General features: G+C 42.4%; 1 protein-coding gene across 1 annotated transcript; it reads left to right on the top strand.

The window, feature by feature from the left end:
- Positions 1-13,241: 13,241 nt before the first annotated feature.
- Positions 13,242-19,727, top strand: LOC133886328 (uncharacterized). Its single transcript, XM_062326069.1, has 4 exons — positions 13,242-13,346; positions 13,436-13,474; positions 16,663-16,799; positions 19,514-19,727. The coding sequence occupies exons 1-4, from the start codon at positions 13,242-13,244 to the stop codon at positions 19,725-19,727; spliced, it is 495 nt and encodes a 164-aa protein (XP_062182053.1).
- The last annotated feature ends 391 nt before the right edge of the window (positions 19,728-20,118 follow it).

The following is a 20,118-nucleotide window of genomic DNA, read 5'->3' as shown; positions in this document are numbered from 1 at the left end:
TTTTCAGAAGTTCCAATGACAACCAACGTTGTAGATCTTTTTGAGTACTACAATTTAGAATCAAGAAATGTCAAATTTGGAGTCCGGACGATGGAGATATCATCCTCGCAATCAGAGCTGCGAAAAAGGAAATCGTAACCGACTCGGACTCGAATCCGAATCGTGTTCGGTTTGGACTCTACCTCATCCAGCCGCCCCTAGCCCTATATATATGAGTTGCACGCCCTCTCCTACCTCTATTTTACGTCCCCAAGCCCTAGAAGTCGCTGCTGCCCTGCCCGTACGTCGCCGGAGCGCCGCCGTTCGCCGGAGCCGCCGCCGCCGTCTCCCGTGATGCGCTACGTCGTCTTCTCCGCGAATTCTTCTTCCTCGGCCACCAAAGCAACGTGAGAACCCTTTCTTCTCCTCCCTTACTACTGTTTTAGCATCATACTAAGTCCCTAGCCAAGCCCTAGCCCCGATCAAAGCCCGATCTATGCCGCTATGGTCGTCACCATCGCGGACAGCCACGAGACAGCCGCGCTGTAGCTGATTGGCATCGATGTTCCCGATCGACCAGAGGTCAAATCACCAAGCCCTTTCACCGGTGCATGTCCCATGATGTTTCCCACGCCCTCACCAAAAGGTTTGGCCAGTAGATTAGCCAAACTACCGCAATCAAGGTTGACATACCCGCTGTCCTGTTTCTGCACGTGTTCAGCACGCGCACTGGATTTGCATTCGCGTCCCCCGTCAATCCGAAAGCCGTATGGATGCACCAACCACGTCACGGCGTGTCCCATGGAGTCTTCTATGTTACCCTAGGAGCCCATCCCCGTTTGTGCAGCGACACGACCAGGACACCATTGCCAACCACAGCATGTCGCAGCCATCACCCGTTTCATCTATACTGATCGTTCTTGCTCTTAGTGGATGATCTACCAAAACCCATGCCATAGCATTGTGTTCCCGGGTTATATGAACATCATTGTTCAAACGGTTTTCTCAAATTTCATAGTCAATCTCCTGGAAAGCGAGCGTCTTCGTTCCTACATCTGTTCGCGGTCACCACCAAACCTAGAAACAGTCATCGCTGTTTTGCCGCTACCTCGGATGACCCCTTCCAAAACCAACCATACCACTGAGTTAGTCTTTCCGCGTTCTACGCCATGCTCCCCTCGTTTCACTGAAACACCACTGAAGCCGACATCGATGTTTGTGGCCACATGCCCGATCGCCATCTCCGACAAAACCCGAACCACTACCACTACATAGAGTGACTAGTAGTATCCTTAAATTAGAAGCGTAACCTTCGGCCTTTTTGATCCATCATAGGTGATCGATACTAGACCTCAGCGTATCCTTCCTTTAATCTAAGATGGTACTTGCATAGCATGTCAATTCAGCGCCACATCATTCTCCTTAGCCTAGCCAGTGAAGTCTAGTCTGCCCTACACTTCTTGAATCTTGTGCAATATCGTTGTCAAGCCTAACACAGTGATTGTGCAAAAAACTATTTTCCCATAGGAAGATAACTCCAGTAAACTAGTTTTTCTTTTCAGTCTAATCCATCTCCCGAAAGCTATTCTCTTTTCATCTTAACTCCAATTTAGACGATCCTTGCGTCTAAACATTTCTAAAATCATCCCTATCGAACCATAGTATTTTTTAAAGTGTTTTGATGATGTTTGGTATGTTGTTCTTAGTGTTTTCTTTTGTGTTGTTTGTCGGTAGTTCTCGTGATTAGTTGATAACGTTCTGGAGCAGTTCGAGGGACTTCAAGACCAAGATTTCGACAACACTAAGCAGCATTGGGAAAAAGGCAAGTGTCCTTGATCATCTTGAACCTATGTTTTTAAATATTTTGTTTTACAAAATTGCATGCAGTGTCTGTGAATATGATGGGTAGTCACCTATGTTAGGGTTTTCCCTAGATTTTCCCTTATCATCCCTTGGAACCTAGAAGGTTTATGGTTAGGTGTCCTTGTGGGTAGATTGCTTAGCCATGCTTTTGGGATGTTGAGAAGTGTCATAATCAATGAACATATGCAACAATGGTCGTTAATGTGTTAATGGTCTAGCAACATGGAACCTTAGGCCTTGAGCAAAGTAGTTTTGATAGTTATCATGGTTATGATGTTGGTTTAGTGTTTGCTCAAGTAACCTAAGTAAGGACCGATTCGTGGAGCGACAACCCAAGAAGTAACGTACCAACCACGAGGCTGATATGGGTAAAGTGTGACATACTGATTAGAGTCTGTCCAGTGTGCGTTGGGTCAGCACAAAAGGGGGCTTCTGGGTAGGAGTTGTTGCTTGCGTAAAGCCTGGCGGTGAAACCTAGTGGGCAGACATGCACTGGATTAGTCTCTGGTTAGTGGAAAGTGTCATACAGTGATTCTTGGCGGCACATCACTGGCGTGTGTTAAGTGTCTTGCAAACACGGCAACATGGAATTCACTGACTCGTGGGTAAAGTTGGACAACCTCTGCAGAGTGTAAAACTGTTATAACAGCCGTGCTCACGGTTATGAGAGACTTGGATCCTCACATGATTAGTTGGGTTGTGGTTATGAGTTTGGTTATGGTTATGGTTCTAGTACAGGGAATACTAGATGGTTGTGGTTATGGTTCTGGTACAGGGAGTACTAGATGGTTGTAGTTTTGGTTATAGTACAGGAAGTACTAGACGGTTATGGTGTGCAAGGTGGGGAGCCTTGTATGCTGCGTGTTGGACTGTATGGGTTACATTCACTTAATAATTGCTTAATGCTTTTAAATCCAAATATGTTTTCATTACTCGCATTTACGCAAAAATACCATTTGTTAGTCTATTCTTGATATAAGCCTGCATATCATTACTTTCCCCCACTTGCTGAGTACTCTATGTACTCACACTTGCTATTTTTCCTATACCATGCGATATGTATACTGCTGCTCTGTGAGTGAAGATGTTGAAGATTATCAAGACGAAGTTGTGACGTTCTAGGCGCGTGTCTCCCGGTCAGTTGCCTGCGGTGTTGTTGGGCACTAGTGCTTCTGTTCCGCTGCAGATATCTTCATAGAAGACAATATATGTCAATTGCTGTAAGAGTTTAACGTTTATTTAATAAAAGTATTGCTTTTGTTATTTCACCTGTGACGTCCTTATGTGTGTTGAACATCCTGGGCACACATAAGCCGCATCTGTTTTGGTCGTTAAAACCGGGTGTGACATCCAAGGACCCGCAACAGCTTCCCATGTCGATATCTTGGATTGCAGCTGCAAGTGAATGCTCTAAAGCGAATTCATGTCCAACCACTCATCGAGAAAATTGGACTTCGGCTATCAGGTTGGAAGGGCCAACTTCTCAACAAGGCGGGGCGCCTCTCCTTGGTCACTTCGGTCCTCTCCTCAATTCCGACCTATCATCTAACCATCTTCCCACTAGCAGCCTGGGTGCACAAGCAAATTGACAAGACCCGCCGATCATTCCTCTGGAAATGCAAGGAAAGCACTAATGGAGGACATTGTCTAGTAAATTGGAAGGCATGCTGCTGACCAAAAAATGTGGAGGACTCGGTGAAGGGATAGGTGACGTCCAAAGAAGGGGGTAAATCAGGACAATTAGAACTATTTCAGCTCTAAAAACAACACAAGATAAATCTATATCAATGCCTATCTAAATGTACTCTAGCTTTATTTAGTGTGTCTACTCTACCGATCAAAGCACATGTAACCTATCTAAGAAGGTCAAATTGCAAGAATATAAATGCGGAAACGTAAATAAGGTAGAGAGAGCAAACTCGGCACACGGATTTTTTCTGTGGTATCGATAGCATGAATGCCAGCCTAGTCAACATTAGAGATCCACAAAGGATATGCTTTCGGTCGGCACCCGGTCATGGCTCTTGAGCTAACAAGTCACAAAGACAAGGCCTCCATCCGGATGAGCCACCAAGCCACCAAGGCAATGTCTCACCATTAACCTCTCTTCTGGTTTCTTACCACCATGATAACTTCAGAACTTGAGCCACCAAGGCAAGGGTCTCCGTGTCCCCACACAATCACCTTGCCACCACTCCACACCAAGTCGGAGGGTCAACAAGCTTGTTGGCTAGTCACCAAGACTCCAAGGTACCGGCGTACCACTCGGTACAAGGTTGGATCACTCCTTGATCCACTCTCTAGACAGCAATCACCTAGCAACACTCTCTCTAGGCCTACAAACACTAATCACTCTCTAATGGTGTGCTTAATCGCCTTAAATGATCACTTTGAGCACTTTGGTGGCTCGGATGTCTTCTCAAGTGTACATGAACTTCTCTGGACTCCAGCACCTTCAAATGGCCTAGTGGGTGGATATTTATAGCCTCAAACCTCGCATTAACTATTAACCCAATGGCTCTGGAAAGCTGTTAACACCAGATGATCCGATGAGAACAGTAGTACTAACACCAGATCATTCGGTGATTACACTCTCATAAACTAACCGTTGGAACCCCACTCAAGCTTCTATGAATATCAAACACTTTGGTGTATACTTCATCTCCATCACCGGACTATCTGATGAGTTATTCTGAGCCATCCGAGTCTTACCTTCTTCTCTGTGTAAATTACTCTGGTATATTCATCCGGTGCACATCACTCTGTCACTGGACTATCCGGTGAGTTGTCTTCAGCCAATAAAGCCAATGCAACCCTCTCTAGAAATAATGCTCTGGTGTTACATAGCCTTCATCACCGGACCATCCATTGGGTTAAACTTCGTTCTGCTTCTCTGCACTGTTTATTATCCCGTGTATTGTTCGGTGTTCATTCCATTCTCACCGGACCATCTGATGGGTTGAACATTTGATTTTCAGCGGCTGCATCCTTCTCTGGTAATAATGCTCCAGTGCATTCATCCTTCTCAACACCGGACCATCCGGTGGATTGAGCCTTCTCTTCTTTTCTTTGGAAATGCTCCGGTGCAACTCCCACTGATCACCGGACTATCCGGTGAGGCATATTCTTCAGCACAGCACTTTCTCTGGAAGAATTGTTCTGATGAGCACTCTACTCAAACACCGGACTTTCCGGTGAGGCAAATCTTACTGGGACTTCTCCAATTTAGTCCAACTTTGTCCCGGCTGCGGTGGCCTCTTTATGTATTGCATCCATGAGACCTACTAACATATATTATTGACAAACATGTTAGTCTTATTGACTATATTGTCATTAATCACTAAAATCACAATCATAACCTAATGGGGCCATTTTCACTACACTTGGGATCACGAACATGGAAAAATTCAGCGGGGCATTGCGTTTAAGGTGGCTTTGGAAAGAATGGACAAACGACACCAAACCTTGGGTTGGTACGGATGTTCCATGTGATGCCACCGACTGGGCACTCTTTGATTCTTCAACCGTGATCTCCATCAGCAACGGCAAAAAGGCAAAATTCTGGCACCACAGCTGGTTGGAAGGAGAGGCACCAAAGAAGCTAGCCCCACACCTATTTGCCTTAATACGCAGGAAAAACAAGACGGTTCAACAAGAGTTGTGCAACGGAGCATGGATTTAAGCGTTACACGAGAAGATCGTGAATGCCACAAAACTTGAGGAATTTGTCTCACTCTGGGTGCAGTTACAAAATATCTACTTACATCCGAACCTAGAAGACACCATCACGTGGCGATGGACCATAGATGGGAAATACTCAGCAAAATCCACCTACCTCGCTCAATTCAATGGAACATATAAGCGATTTAACACCAACCTCATATGAAAGGTAAAAGCGGAGAACAAAACAAAATTCTTCATATGGACGCTCATCCAAGATAAAGCTCTAATGGCCGAGAATCTGGCTGCACATCCCGACTTCTGCACTCTGTAATGGACCGCAGGAAACAGGCATGCACCTCTGCTTGCACTGCCCTTTTGTCAGAGAGGTATGGGACAATGTTCTTGGTTGGGAACAATACGAAGTACTACGGACAACTGATCCACAATGCTTTTCTAACTTCGTGGATTGGTGGCAAGCGGCAGCTAAAACAATCCCAGAAGAGCAGCGACATACCTTCAATGGAATGGCTATCTACATCATGTGCAATATATGGAAAGAGAGGAAAACATAGATTTTCTAGAACGAACAAGGATATGCACTTTATATGACTTTTAGGGCCCAGGAAGATATCATACAGTGGCGTAAAGCATTCATGATGTAATGTACGGTTTATTTTGGGGTGTCCCGTTTTTCCTTGGGCGAGATCTATCGGACTGTAAAAGGGCATGCAATCCTATTTGTACTTCTTTTCTCTTCCTTCTAAAGTGATGTCCAGAGTTGCTGCCATTTACCGTTCAAAAAAAAATTGGACGGGTTATATATGTGAATTTTCCAATCCAACTTTTCAATTAATATTTAAGTTATGTGACCTGCGGTTTTTAAAATGACCATACTAATCAATTATCCAAGCCTCTAAAAGATAGTAGCGCATTTTAGAAATCATAATATATAACGATTATTGCCTCTTTGCTCTTTTTCATGATGACAATCTTAATTTGTGATAGCCTTCCTAATGATCAGTTGTGTAAGAACCTACTGGCTACTGTATCCAACGATCATGCATGATCATATTATAAGCACCTATCGTAATTAGCTAACTACGCAATTAGCTAACTACGACAATCAACATAAAACGTTTTCATGCTTATAATGATTTTTTATCGTTGTTTGTCACTAATATAATGATTTTATATTACTAAGCTCTGATTAATAGCTTGATGTGTTTAAAAATATATAAAGGACATCTTGTTTGGTAATGACCATGATGTACATATCTATAAACAAAATACGCACCTTCCTGAACAAACTGAAAATTGATACTGTATCTGATAATATGAGAAATAAAGAAATTAGAGCCAGTACTCCAACCCGAACCTTAAACGTGCCAGGCTATAGATCATATGTTGAGGATGCAAATCATCACACTTCGTAGTTCAGAAGCATCCATCACATTTTGCATCAACTTTGCTTTCATTACACAGGTTAGGTATAATTAGTTGCCCACATCACCTGCAAATAAGTCTAATATATGAAGCAGATGTGACATTTCTTAATTAGTAGAAGCTTTGTAACAAAGTACTATATATCTATATATACCAGATGGTGCAACATGAACCAATGGGCACAATGTACAATAATATATATTTATTGTCATGATCATATCCCTTATCTACAAAACTTGTGAGCGATCTTCATATCTAATCAAATGAAGAAGATGAATTATGGAACTTATGTATCTTTTGTTGCACTTCCACTTAAGATCATTTGAGCGCAAGATAGAGTTTCACATCACAAAGTAACGAGAGTAAGTGGCACTTTCTGCGGACCTTATATTTTTCAAGTTTTAGTAGGATGATTTTATAAGAGACGTGATGATTGGAGCTTCTTTAAAATATGCACAAATCAGCATGATCAAAACTTGGCAATTAAGGTCTTTTTCTTAAAGACAAAAGTTTACATCCCACTATAATTTACAAGATAGTCCCTGTTTGATAAAGAAATCGCCAAGACAAGCTCGTTAGAGATGAATGTTGCCAAACAAAGCACGTCAGCCACGGGCCGTCTCCAATAGTGGAGGGTGGCACGCTGTACGGCAGAAGGAGATCAATATGTGTCCTTGCATGCACAGTACTATAACAGTATAAATCGATAAGTAATCGGCCAACTAAAAGTCGAATATTGCAAGACAAACTTGGTGCGGACCTGCTTACATACGAGTTAAGGGCTAGCTGGAACTTCTTTATTAAAGGGGAAAAGAAGAAGAAGATTTCAGCTGGGTGCTATATAGGCAAGTTGTAAGCACTTTTAGTTTGCCCGACACTCATTTTGCAGTGGGCCTGTGTTGAAGTTACAGTATCACACATGTGCAGTATTCCAAAGGAACTGTAAAAGGTGGTCGTGTTAGTTTGTCCTAATTGCAGTCGCATTCTTTCGTCGATTTCGTCGATCAGGTCGTGTGATTATATAATTCCTTCTAATTAGGTTATCGTGACCATTCAGACAATTACATCATCTAATTTGTGGGGTTAGGTTACTAGGTTTATTTCACAGGAGTCCCCAGAGTAGATTCCGTATAGCATGGGCTGCCGGCTAGCGAGGTTGGTTTTCCAAGCTAGGTAGGGATAGGGGTATTGTACCAATAAGATTGTTGATCTACAATACCACATCACTCAGCAATAGTTAAAGTGCAGTTTTCCACGTGAACAGTGAAAGTTAAATGGTCTATTTATAATTCCAGCCATTTTCATATTTCTTGTGGTCGATCACGTAACATGATTATAGAATTAGTTTCTTCCAATTAGGTCGTTGCGGCGACCGTTTAGTGTTCCATATGGTTAGGTTGCTAGGTCACAAGCTGAGTCCCGAGACATTAGATTCCAACGCTCGGCATCGCATCGGCTATGGGTGGAGGCCATAGGTGTTCCCAAGCTAGTGATATGTATAATACTGAAATAAATCATGCATCTTGGTCGATGATACCACGGCACTTAGCAGGCCGCCGCGGATCGATGCTGTTGCTGAGTGTAGTTAACCACGCCAGTGGCAGGCAGCAAGTGATGACCTGTGTAGAGTACGTAGATCCTGTTATAAATAAATCATGCATGAATCTTGATCGATGATACCACGGCGCTTAGCAGGCCGCCGCGGATCGATGTCCTTGTTAGGTGTAGTTAACCACACCAGTGGCAGGCAGCAAGTGACCTGTGTAGACTACGTAGGTCCTGAACTAGCCACAACGACCACGTTGCTAAATGTAATTACAGTCTACTAGTCTATCAACCTGTACGTCTACACGGACTAGTATTATATGAGGCATGTAAATAGAAGAAATTTGTGAAAAGTTTTCTTTCGTGAGAAGTTTTCTTTTCAAGATATAGGACTTGATGTATATAGCATTTTTTTCTAAGAATCATGCTTCTTTCATACATATTGCAAATAGAAATACAGCTTTTAATCTTAAATATTGCAAATATATTTTATCCTACAACAATTTATGTAAACATTTATTAGCATTAAGCATATGTCTAAACTATATAAAAAAAAGTGGTGAGCTCTACATCTTTCTCATACATGTGTGGTAGTTACACATCGCAGCATGCTTGTAGCTAGAGAGACCGGTGCTGAACTGGACTTTGTATGCGCGTAGTTAAATCTTGCAGCTAAATCAGACAGCATGAGTGTGTATACGAAGGACTCGTACATGTGTGGTAGATGAAAGATGATTAGTAGAAGTTGATAAAAAGGATTATATTGGGTGTCTGTTCGAGATTTAGGATTAAAAAAAGTCTCTGGCATTCTTTTGAAATTACTCTTCTTAGAGCGTCTAACAATAGAGTCAACCACTAGCCACAAAAAATATACATGTCATCCATAGATAACACACTAGACATATCATCCAATAAATTAGCTACAAAATTTTCTCCTTATTTAATATAGGTCCATATGTAATAGGGTATTAAAAATTTACATATGTATTGAAATGTGTTATAGACTGACTATACATTACTCCATCCAATCAAGAATACAAGACGTATTTTGTTTTACAAAAGCCCTCAAAGTTAGATTTTGATCATTGTCTTCTCACAAAATATATAGTTTATAGCTATATAACTAATATAGTGTGAAATCATTTTGAAATATGAATCTAGTTGTATAATTTTTATACACTAAGCATACTTATAATTTGACTAATTATTGATTAAAATATATAAAGTTTGACTTTTACAAAATAAAATACACCTTATATTCTTGAACGGAGGGAGTAGTAGCTAACTTTTTTCTCTCATCGTATTAATTCTCGTCCACATAGATAAAAATATGGTGCGGACATCCTTATAACTAGCTGATATGGATTGTTGCACTACTACAGAAAGGGTTACCTGCACCCCCCTCTTAACTATCGGTTTAGAAGCTTTAGGCATAAAAAAAGCCAAGCTAACAAAAACCGATAGTGATAGTGATTAACACTATCGGTTAGTAACACGAACTGACAGTCATGTATCACTATCAGTTCTTGTTATAAACCAGCAGTGATATTCAAATTATCATTGTTGTTTCTAGCTAAGAATCGATAGTGATGTATCACTACTGATTCATAATACAAATCGGCAATAATATTAGCTTATCAAAAAGCATGCCTTTTATAACCAATAATGATAATGGCTATCACTGTCAATTGTATTTACGAACCAGCAGTGATACTCAAAATCCGTATGTCTTCACGCACGCGCCCAACTGCTTGACTTCTCCAAGCGACTTTATATGTTGCTCATTCTCACTTTCTCTCTACACGCACTTTCTCTCACCCACCATCATCTCCACCACCGCCACCAACACTGGGCTGCTCGATCCATGGATTCATCGCAGCCTCTGCTGCCTTCTACGAGGATGCCTCTCACATCGGCCTCATCCGAGGAAGAGGAGGAGGCTTAGCCAGCACGGTCGTCAGATGAGACGCCCCCAATCTCAGACTCCATTGACTCGACGGGGTTCCCCTCGTCGAATGAGGTGTGGGATGCGTTTATCGACGAGCTGCCGAAGGCGAAGAAGGCCCGAACGAGCTCATTGGAGGCGGATCCGGAGGAGGAGGCTGAGGATGGCGATGGCATCGATGTTGACATCACCGACGATGAGGAGGACAACGACGACGACTTTCGGTGGTGGATGGAGTATCATCTCGGCCGTGGGGTAGCTTATGCGCGCATATAGGGTTTTTGCGCGCGCAATTTAGGGTTTTGCATGATGTCGTAGGTATGACGGTAGCTTTTTATGTACAGTAGAATTAGTGTAATATAAACTCTATGAATATGGTGATTAGTAATATTAATCTTGTTTATATTAATGCATTAATGCTTAATTTTTTATTTTATTTTTTTCTGGATTGAGTATAACTGTCGGTTCATAGCTGGAACTGTCAGCGATAAGTATACAAATTAGTACAATAAGATAAAAAGACCGGCAGTGATAGCTTGTATCAATACTGGTTCATGTTACGAGATGGCAGTGATATGTACAATCATTGTCAATTTTGTAACAAGCAATGATAATCATGGATTATCATTGCCGCTTATTCACTGCCAGTTCAAAAACCGACAGTAATGCAATTTTTGAACCGGTAGTGATGGCCTTTCTATAGTAATGTTGGAGAGGCCCTTATGGTCCAAAGACTATAATCTATATGCATGCATGTAGTTGCAAAGTAACCATCAACTGTCAGATATGTAAAAATCCATACATGCATCTATACTCCTATATAATTCATCAGTTGTGGTTGATCCGGATCGACGATCTCCACCATCCATCCGAGTTGATCAAACGGGCACTGTACAAAATTGGACCCCGTTTCTCCTTCCAAAATATATTTAATCTCTTATTATTTTCCTTCCATACTTAGACATCCAATATTTGACTTTCATGCATTTTAAAAATACATTCAATTTTCTATTATTTATCTTGTATACTTTTTCAAATTGCTATATACTGAATTAATTATATTAAATTTTGGATTATCTCCACTACTTAAAACATTTATAAAATTCCTTCCATCGTGCGTCCGTCCGCGTTCTGCCTCCCTCATACAACCGAGCACCAACATGTGTGCCCTCGACCTCCTGTGCTATCTCGCTCTAACCCTCTGATGCGTTGAACTGCCATCACCTCATCCGCACACGCGTATGAGCTACCCCACCCTGATCTGCCGCCGTAGCCCTTCTCATGACCCACCACGACACGTGATTCCCCAAGCCGAAGATGGAAGTAGAAGCAGCAGCAGCATCCACGCCGTCGTTGATGGTGTCACCGTCGCCGACGCGGCCGCAGTGCATTCCCGACGAGGTGGAGGACATCATCCTCCGCAAGATCCTCCTCATCTCCATCACGCCCCCGACCAAGCCCAGCCCCGCCGTCGCCTACCTCAAGCTCACCGCCCGCCCTGTCCCTGTCCCCCTTTGCTCCCATTCCACTCCCATTGCTTGTTCCGCTCCCCTGTCCGCACGCACGCCAACCCCTCAATTTCCGGCTGCACCTGGTCCCTTTCCTTCTTCGCAATGATGCATCTCCAAAATCGTACGCCCGAGCTCCCAAAATCATCCATTGCCACCGCCCGTGCCACATCTCCCCCAATCCGCCACCATCGCTCCGACGTACCAACCTGGATCCCCTTGGTCCTCCAGGATTTGCAACGGACAGGAGCCCGTGCGAGCCCGCGCGGGGGTTGCTGATGCAGCAATGGACTGATGCCGAGGCACGTACCGCTCTTCATCCCGGGCGCCAACACCGGCTATGAGTTCTCTCAATGACACAGTGGCGCTCCTCGATGAGGAGGGTTGCAGCTCGGAGGGCACCTCTCGCGTGGAGGATGACACAGGAGGAGACGCGGGGGTGATGCCAACAGAGGAACAGAGGTGGACAGCAGTGACGCGGCAGACGAGGTATAGCGTGCTTCGGCGTGCCTTCCGTTGGGTGGACCTTCAATGTACCATCATGCCAGGGCTCATCGTGCTCCACTCGGTGACAAGAAGCTACATGGGCTTGGTCTCCGGCTGCATCACCTCCTACTCGTCCACCACACCACCGGCAATAGCAACGCCACAAACTCCTTGGAGGCAGTGATGGGCCTCCTCGTCATGAACTGGGGCAGCCTGTCCCTCGTGGCACAGGCAGGCACCCGTCAGTTCACGAAAGCAAATTTTATGAACCCGACCTAATGCTAATCTGAGAGACCTTTTGCTCTTTACGTGATACGTGGCTAGTTACAATCTCAAAGCGATATGCTCCCAATCCCAACTCAATACTGCTAAACGACGTCATTTCTCCATTAGAGCCTTACGGTGTGAGTCGAGCGCGGTGGCGGGAGGATTTCCTTGATCGTGTCGATTGTGTCACTCGCGGCGGGTGGCAGTGCTTCGTCGATCGAGACATGTGCGGTGGTGGGAGGATTTCCTCACTCGCGTCGTTCGCGGCGGGAGGGAGCGCTCATCGATCGAGTCGCGTGCGGCGATGGGAGGATTTTGTCATCGCATCGTTCGCGGTGGGAGGGAGCGCTTCATCGATCGAGTCGCTCGCGGCGGGAGGGAGCACTTCGTCGATCCATAAAGTTCATTGGAAACTTCCCTTTGCACATTTTCTCTGTTGTGGTGAATGAACTGGTACTGTTTTGTCGAATGCTTTGTTTCTCTCCATTTTAACTGATATACGGTCGCCGGCAGGTGTGCTCGTATGTCACAGCTGCCTATCCATGGCGATGTGGGCGAAAGCTCATGTCCCAATTTTGAGGTTGGTGATGGGGATATTCAACTCTGATGATGATAAATCTGAAAAAGTTGCTCCTGCAGATTTGGAGGTAAGTGATTTACATAAAATGAAGTACTTTGCTATGAACCATGGTGCTCCAGCAAATAACACTTGATCTGATATATACCTTTGGTGTAGGTTAATGATCAAAATGTTTCTAGTGAACTTGTGCCAAAGGTTGGCTTGACCTTTAATTCAGTACTTTGTTTGCAGTAACGAAGGTCAGAAGAACACTAATCAGATATATCAACCAAAGAAAGAACGTGCTACAACAAGGTCATCTTGTAATGCTCGAGTTAAATTCTGTATTTCCCGGGAAGGTATTTGGATGATGCAGAAAGTCATCCTTGCTCATAATCACAGTTTTGTCAGTCCAAACAAGGCACGTATGCTTAGATCACAGCGACGTATGTCAAATGCCGATGAACATATCATTAGCAAGATGCGTGAAGCAGGAGTTAGGCCAGCTGAAATATATGATTTTTTTCAACGGTGGTCCGGTAGAGCAGAGAATGTGAATTTCTTAAAAATGGATTGCAGTAACTTCATCGGTCGTGAGCGCAAAAAATACTTGGAAACACAAGATGCGCAAACCCTATTGGAATACCTGGAGAATAAACAAACTGAAGATCCTTCTTTCTACTATGTCGTGGAATTAGATAAAGAGGAGGTCGAATATCTAATTTCTTTTGGGCCGGTGGTCAAGCAATTATAGATTATCATTTTTTTGGGGATGTCATGTGCATTGACACTACAATTCAAACAAATAAGTCTGAAATGCCATTTGCTCCAATTCTTGGAACAAATAATCACAGGTAGACTATTGTTTTTGGAGCTGCACTGTTATTCAATGAAAGTGTCGAGTCGTTCATTTGGCTATTTAGCACCTTTTTGAAAGCAATGTCTGGGAAGCAACATGAAACAATTTTCACAGATCAATGTGCTGCAATGGCAAAGGCAATTAAGATTGTATTGCCAAACTCAAGCCACCGTCTTTGCTTGTGACACATATACCAGAATGCTGCAAAACATCTCAGTCATCTCCAACAATCATGATTTTCTCGAGGACTTTAAGAGTTGCATATATAAAGAAACATCAGTGGTACATTTTAACATGAAGTGGCAAGAGTTATTGACTACCTACAACCTTGAAAAGAATTCATGGTTGGAAAATTTATATGCATTGCATGAGAAGTGGGCCACTGTCTACCGCCATGATTTATTTTGTGCAGACATGACATCCACTCAAAGGAGTGAAGGTATGAATAATGTGTTCAAGAAAACTTTTCGTAGGAAACTTTCCATTTCAGAACTCTTGGTAGAATATGATAAGTGTGCTGCACGTCTCCATGGAAATTAGTTATATGAAGACTACAGATCACGGAAGTCAGATCCAGTTCTTTGTATTAGTAACTTGCCTTTGTTGAAGACGACTGCTGAATCATATAAAAGAAATATGTATACTATTTTTGAGGAGGAATTCAGAAAGCAATTTGTTCTATCATTCACATTGCAAAATAGTGAAGGGACAACAAGCACGTGCAAGATAATGTCTATGGATCGAAGCGAGGATGAAATACAATTGTTTTGGTTTGTGCATATGCTGGAGAAGTTCCCGAATCTAATTATATTTATTTATCTCTTATAGTTTTTTAACTATGCAGGTATGTTATGCAAGCATGTACTAAAAGTCTTCAACCACAACGATATTATCACTTTGCCTCCTGGGTACATATCGAGTAGATGGACAAAGTATGCAAAAAGAGGGACTTTTTCTTGTCACAAACAACGTCAGAGTGATAATTCATCATCTCTGAGTGCACTTCTCTGTCGGAAAACGATATCAGTTGCATTGAAATGCGCGGTTTCGAAAAAGGTTCTTCAACATTTGGATGATGGTTTCGATAAGTTGACTGTAGAAGTCTAAAATTTATTGAGTCAGGTAAACTTGAATGAAAAAGAAGCTCCACAATGTTTTCTGAGTGTACAAAAGAGGTTGCTGAAGCGCGCATATCATTTAAAGTGACTCCACATAAAGGAGGTCCGACCCTTAAAAGAAAGAAAAATGTACTCGAAGGTGGAAAGAAAAATGCTACTAAAAACACAAGAAATAAAGGTATGTATGCTTAATTGTTTGGCATATCCATATTCTGCTATGTCCAATTGATTTCCTTCACATGTATACAGCAGAGGATCCAAGGCAATCATCAAACAAAAAATTATCTGGAACTTCACAGCAATCTGAATTGGTTCAGGGACCATTCAACTCAAATGCTACTGCTACTGCTGCTCCACTAATGATAAATAATATGATGCCATTTGGAGTTAATTCTATGATGTTTGTTCCGCCAATCGGAGGAGAATTTACAAATCTCTTACTTCAAGCTCAACATGAAGTGCCCGCTTCTCGACGCTTACATTTTGATGAATGAAATGGTCCCTGCACTTTGCAGCTCGATGGAAGCAAGGAGCTATATGTGTGCTGGTTCATTGCTAAAGCTACATGGTCAAATCATTTGAGCATCTTTGCTTGTACCCTTTTTCGTTTTTGGTTATTGTAAACTGCTAGCAGACGTTTCCTTTATGTTCTATGCTAAGTACGAGACGACTACCTTTACTTATACATTCAAAAAAAAATCTTCAGTTATACAGAATTTGTTACGATGGGCATAGTGCCCCGCAAAGGCACCTCCAGGTCTGTTCTGCACTTGTTTAAGAACACTAAATGACGTGATAAGACCACCAGTTTTCACATTTCAAATGGCAACAAAACCTGCTGTATTAAGACGGCCAAGAAACATATCTGACAACTGGAAATCAACCCATTTTGGACTAGGCCCTACACCATCATGTACATTCTGAAGATCCGCCACAAAGTTCCAGTGTATACCCCACTGGTGTAGCTCAAGAACAGCAACCAAAATACACCTCACGTTGTATTGATGGGCCTCATAAGTTACTGATTCAATAGGAGTTAACACCAAGCTAATTAAATAACCTGAAGAGCTAGACAAAACTTTTAGACACTTCCACTGACAGCTACATGAGATGCTGCTGCCTCCCACCGCTACGAGGACGGGCTGAAGCAGCTCGCTTGACTCGATGGAAGATGAGATGCTGCTGGCTCCCGCTACCATGCTCGACTCACCCCGTAAGACCCTAACGGAGAAACGACATCGTTTAACAGGATTGAGATGGGATTGGGCATGTCGCTTTGAGATTGTGACTAGCCACGTATCACGTAGAGAGCGAAGATCTCTCATATTAGCATCAGGTTGGGTCTCGTAGAATTCACTAACGTAGAGAGCGAAGATCTCTCAAATTAGCATTAGGTCGGATCTCGTAGAATTCGCTTCTTCTGTTAGCCTACTACATCGCCCCCAGGGACGGGCCCGGCCTTCGACTGCATGGCTTACTCCGTGCAGCTGGAGGGCATCCCCATCCCCAAGACCGTGCTCTGGTGGATGGTGAACTCTGACACGCAGTTCACCTTCCTTCTCAGGTATTCTCCTGTTTCCCATACATGTAGATCCTGTGATTGAGGCATTAGTTTTGCCTTCGACATGTGCTTGATCCGACTGTGGTTCTTGACTTCTTGTTGCCTGCTTGCTTGTGATTTGGTGATTTTTAGAGCAGTCGATTTCTTATTTCTGGAGCTAACTTTTAAAGATTGGAATAGTCAGTGTTTGGTGATGAGTACAAATATGCCCTCTACCTGTTTGTTGTTATGGTTCTAATATTGGAACGAGCAAATCTTGGCAAATCCCCATACATTGTGTGTTCTGTGCATGACTTTTGATGGCCACAACTTGTTCGTGGTTATGTTTATAGGATTGGCTGATTTTTTTAAGGTTGTTTTCAGCATGGACTTAGATTTATAATTCATTTAATTTCCGAATATTGAAACTAACTGTATTTGGGGCAGTTCATCTTGCGGCTACAAGCTAATGGATCTTCCTCACAGGAAAACTATTTTTGCTGTTGTAGACTCCTGATTCTTTTATCATTCAGAAATGTATCAGTTTTAATGCACTTTGTGCTGATATTTTTTTCTTTCATATATTGGATTTGAGATGCAAATTTGGTGCTTTTTTACATATCTGCTTGTCCAGATGAGTGCCTCATTGCCCTTAGATTTTTTTTGAGCTTTGGTGTAATATATACTATTTTAGGGTATGAGATGTGATAAGGCAATCAGCCTTATTCTCTTTAATTATTAGTGTTGAGTTGAAATAAGGTGTTAGAGTCAAGCATATGAATTCTATGCTCATCATGTCTCTGAGAGCAGCGAGCGTCGCACTTTGCATTGCATCATAATTATATCTAAAATAAGGAAATCATGTTGCACTAACTTCAACTATATTTCTAGGATTTTCTCTAGAAGGAATTCGAAACGACACTCGTTAAATAAGGAATTGGAATAATAATCCTTGTATAGATGTATGTGTGATACGTTATTTTTGTTTAACAAATTTTTTGGCGTCTGTTACCACACACATATGGTAGTGTTATTTGACACATGGCCCAACCAACGCCCCCACGCATGCCCACCTGCGTGCCCAACTGCACCACCCACACCCAACCGCACACGCTCGCCCCCGCCCCCACCCCTATCCTTCGTTTGCTTTCTGCCCTCACGTGTGCCTGGTCATTCGGAGCTACTGAGAAACTACTGACAAAGTACTGACAAATTACTGACAGAGTACTGAAGGAGAATCTACTAACTAATGAAGGATTACTTAGTCCAAGTCATAGTAAATTTGAGGACTTAGTCATAGCAAAACCTGGTATTCAGTAAAACTATGTTCATTGCTCAGTTGTTTAAGGTAAACTACTTAACTACTGAATCCAAATCATGGTACATTTGAAGAGTTAGTGTATTTTTTAATTGTCCAAGTCATAGTAATTTTTTTTCAGTAGAATCATGTTCATTGCTCAGTAGTTTAGGGTGAACTAATGAATCAAAGTCATAGTATATTGAGCGTTCGACAGTTCATCCCTCATGTTTTGGTAGTTCATCTCTTCGGATTCAGTAGTTCATCTTTCAGAGTGGCGCACGGGGGCACGAAGCAAACAGGGGGTGAGCGTGGGGTGGGGGAGGGGGCGGGGGCGGGAGCGCGCGCTAGGCTCGTGTGCAAGACGAGGGCGGGTGCAGGTGGGCATGCGCGTCTAATGGTCCTTTTAACTCGAGATCTTACTTTGCGCATTTCTGATTATTTTCTATTACTCATGTGATCATACTACATATTTAGATCTTAGTGCATACACACATGATATCTTTTGTATTAATATATGATGGTGTCATGTGATCCAAAATGATTGCCCCTATGGTTAGTAATTTAAATGTCATTCAAGCATATGTGAAGCCCTGGACGGATAGAAGGTTGCATTAGAGTTTAAGTTGTTCTATGGTGACAACAACCCGTCGAATCTAGCCTTCAGATCTATAATCCTTTTTTATGAGCAAAGTAAATATGCATCAAATATGCGTGCCTAAAAAGGAAACAAGTGCAACATTTGATTTTTATATGGTTTAGGTCTCTAATCGCAAGCAAGTTAAATAATTATTAGATAATAGTGCACAGATTTTTTTGAACCAATTTAGGATGAACTACATTTTTAAGTGAATTTTAATGTAGTCAAGATTTTAGCTCACTCCTTTCCTTTTTTTTTTGGAAAATAATTATGTAAAGTAAAGACGAAAGAAGCAATGACATTTGGAGATCACAGCATCCACTAATTTCAAGAGGTGAGCCAAATTTTTTTCTGCTATTTTTTTACCCTTGCTTCTTATTGTTTTTTTCAACATGTAGCTCCAACTGAACTTCGCTATTTGTTTTTTTTTTAATACATGGGGGTGGTGGTGCTGGTATTACTTGGCGTTTTCCTCATAGATGGCATCATCAGAACGACTCGGGGCTCGCACTCCATTGAAAGATCTAACCAACACCATCATCATTAATGTTTATATCAACTACTATTGTCTGAAGGTCCATCCTTATACTAAACAACTAAATAGATGTTGTATTTCCTTTAGATGCCCTCAACATTACCACAATTGGTGGATTCATACAATCCTATATGCAGCCACCAATCATAGATCCCAGAGAACGTAAGAGACAAAGAGAAAGGGAGTGGTATACCCAGAATCCCCTTATGTCTCTCTGATGATGAGATGTTCCCTTTTCAATTTAAACGGAAGTAATTTCTTGTCAGACTTAGCCTCGCCATGACAATTAACAAGGCACAGGGACAGATCATCCCGAATGTCGGCGTGTACCTCCCTCGGCCAGTGTTCTCTCATGACCAGCTATACATCGCGCTACCTAGAGCCACTACCAGAAGGAATATCAAGATCCTCGCCACCTTAGATGACGATAAGAAAAAGGAGAAGCACTCAAAGAAGAATGGGACATTGGAGCGAAAATGACCCTATTAGGCTATGATTGTGATTTTAGTGATTATTGACAATATAGTTATTGAGACTAACATGTTTGTCAAGAATATATGTTAGTAGGTCTCATGGATACAATAAATTAAGAAGCCACCATAGCTGAGGTAAAGTTTAATTGAATTGGAGAATCCCCAAGAGAATTGATCTCATCGAAAGGTCTGGTGCAGAGAAGTTTGTACTCACTGGAGCATTATACACAAAGGCTGATAGCCTCACCGGATAGTCTGATGCTCTGTGTGTTTAACTCACCAGAGTATTTCTGACAAATGGGGAGAAGGCTGAGGACCTTACCGGATAGTTTGGTGATCTGCACTGGGTAACATCGGAGCATTTCTTGCAGAAAAGAATGCTTTTGTGGCTTGGTGGC

Source organism: Phragmites australis, chromosome 12 (genome assembly GCF_958298935.1).
Source record: "Phragmites australis chromosome 12, lpPhrAust1.1, whole genome shotgun sequence".
Taxonomy (NCBI): domain Eukaryota; kingdom Viridiplantae; phylum Streptophyta; class Magnoliopsida; order Poales; family Poaceae; genus Phragmites; species Phragmites australis.
This window is presented reverse-complemented; position numbering and strand designations above follow the sequence as displayed.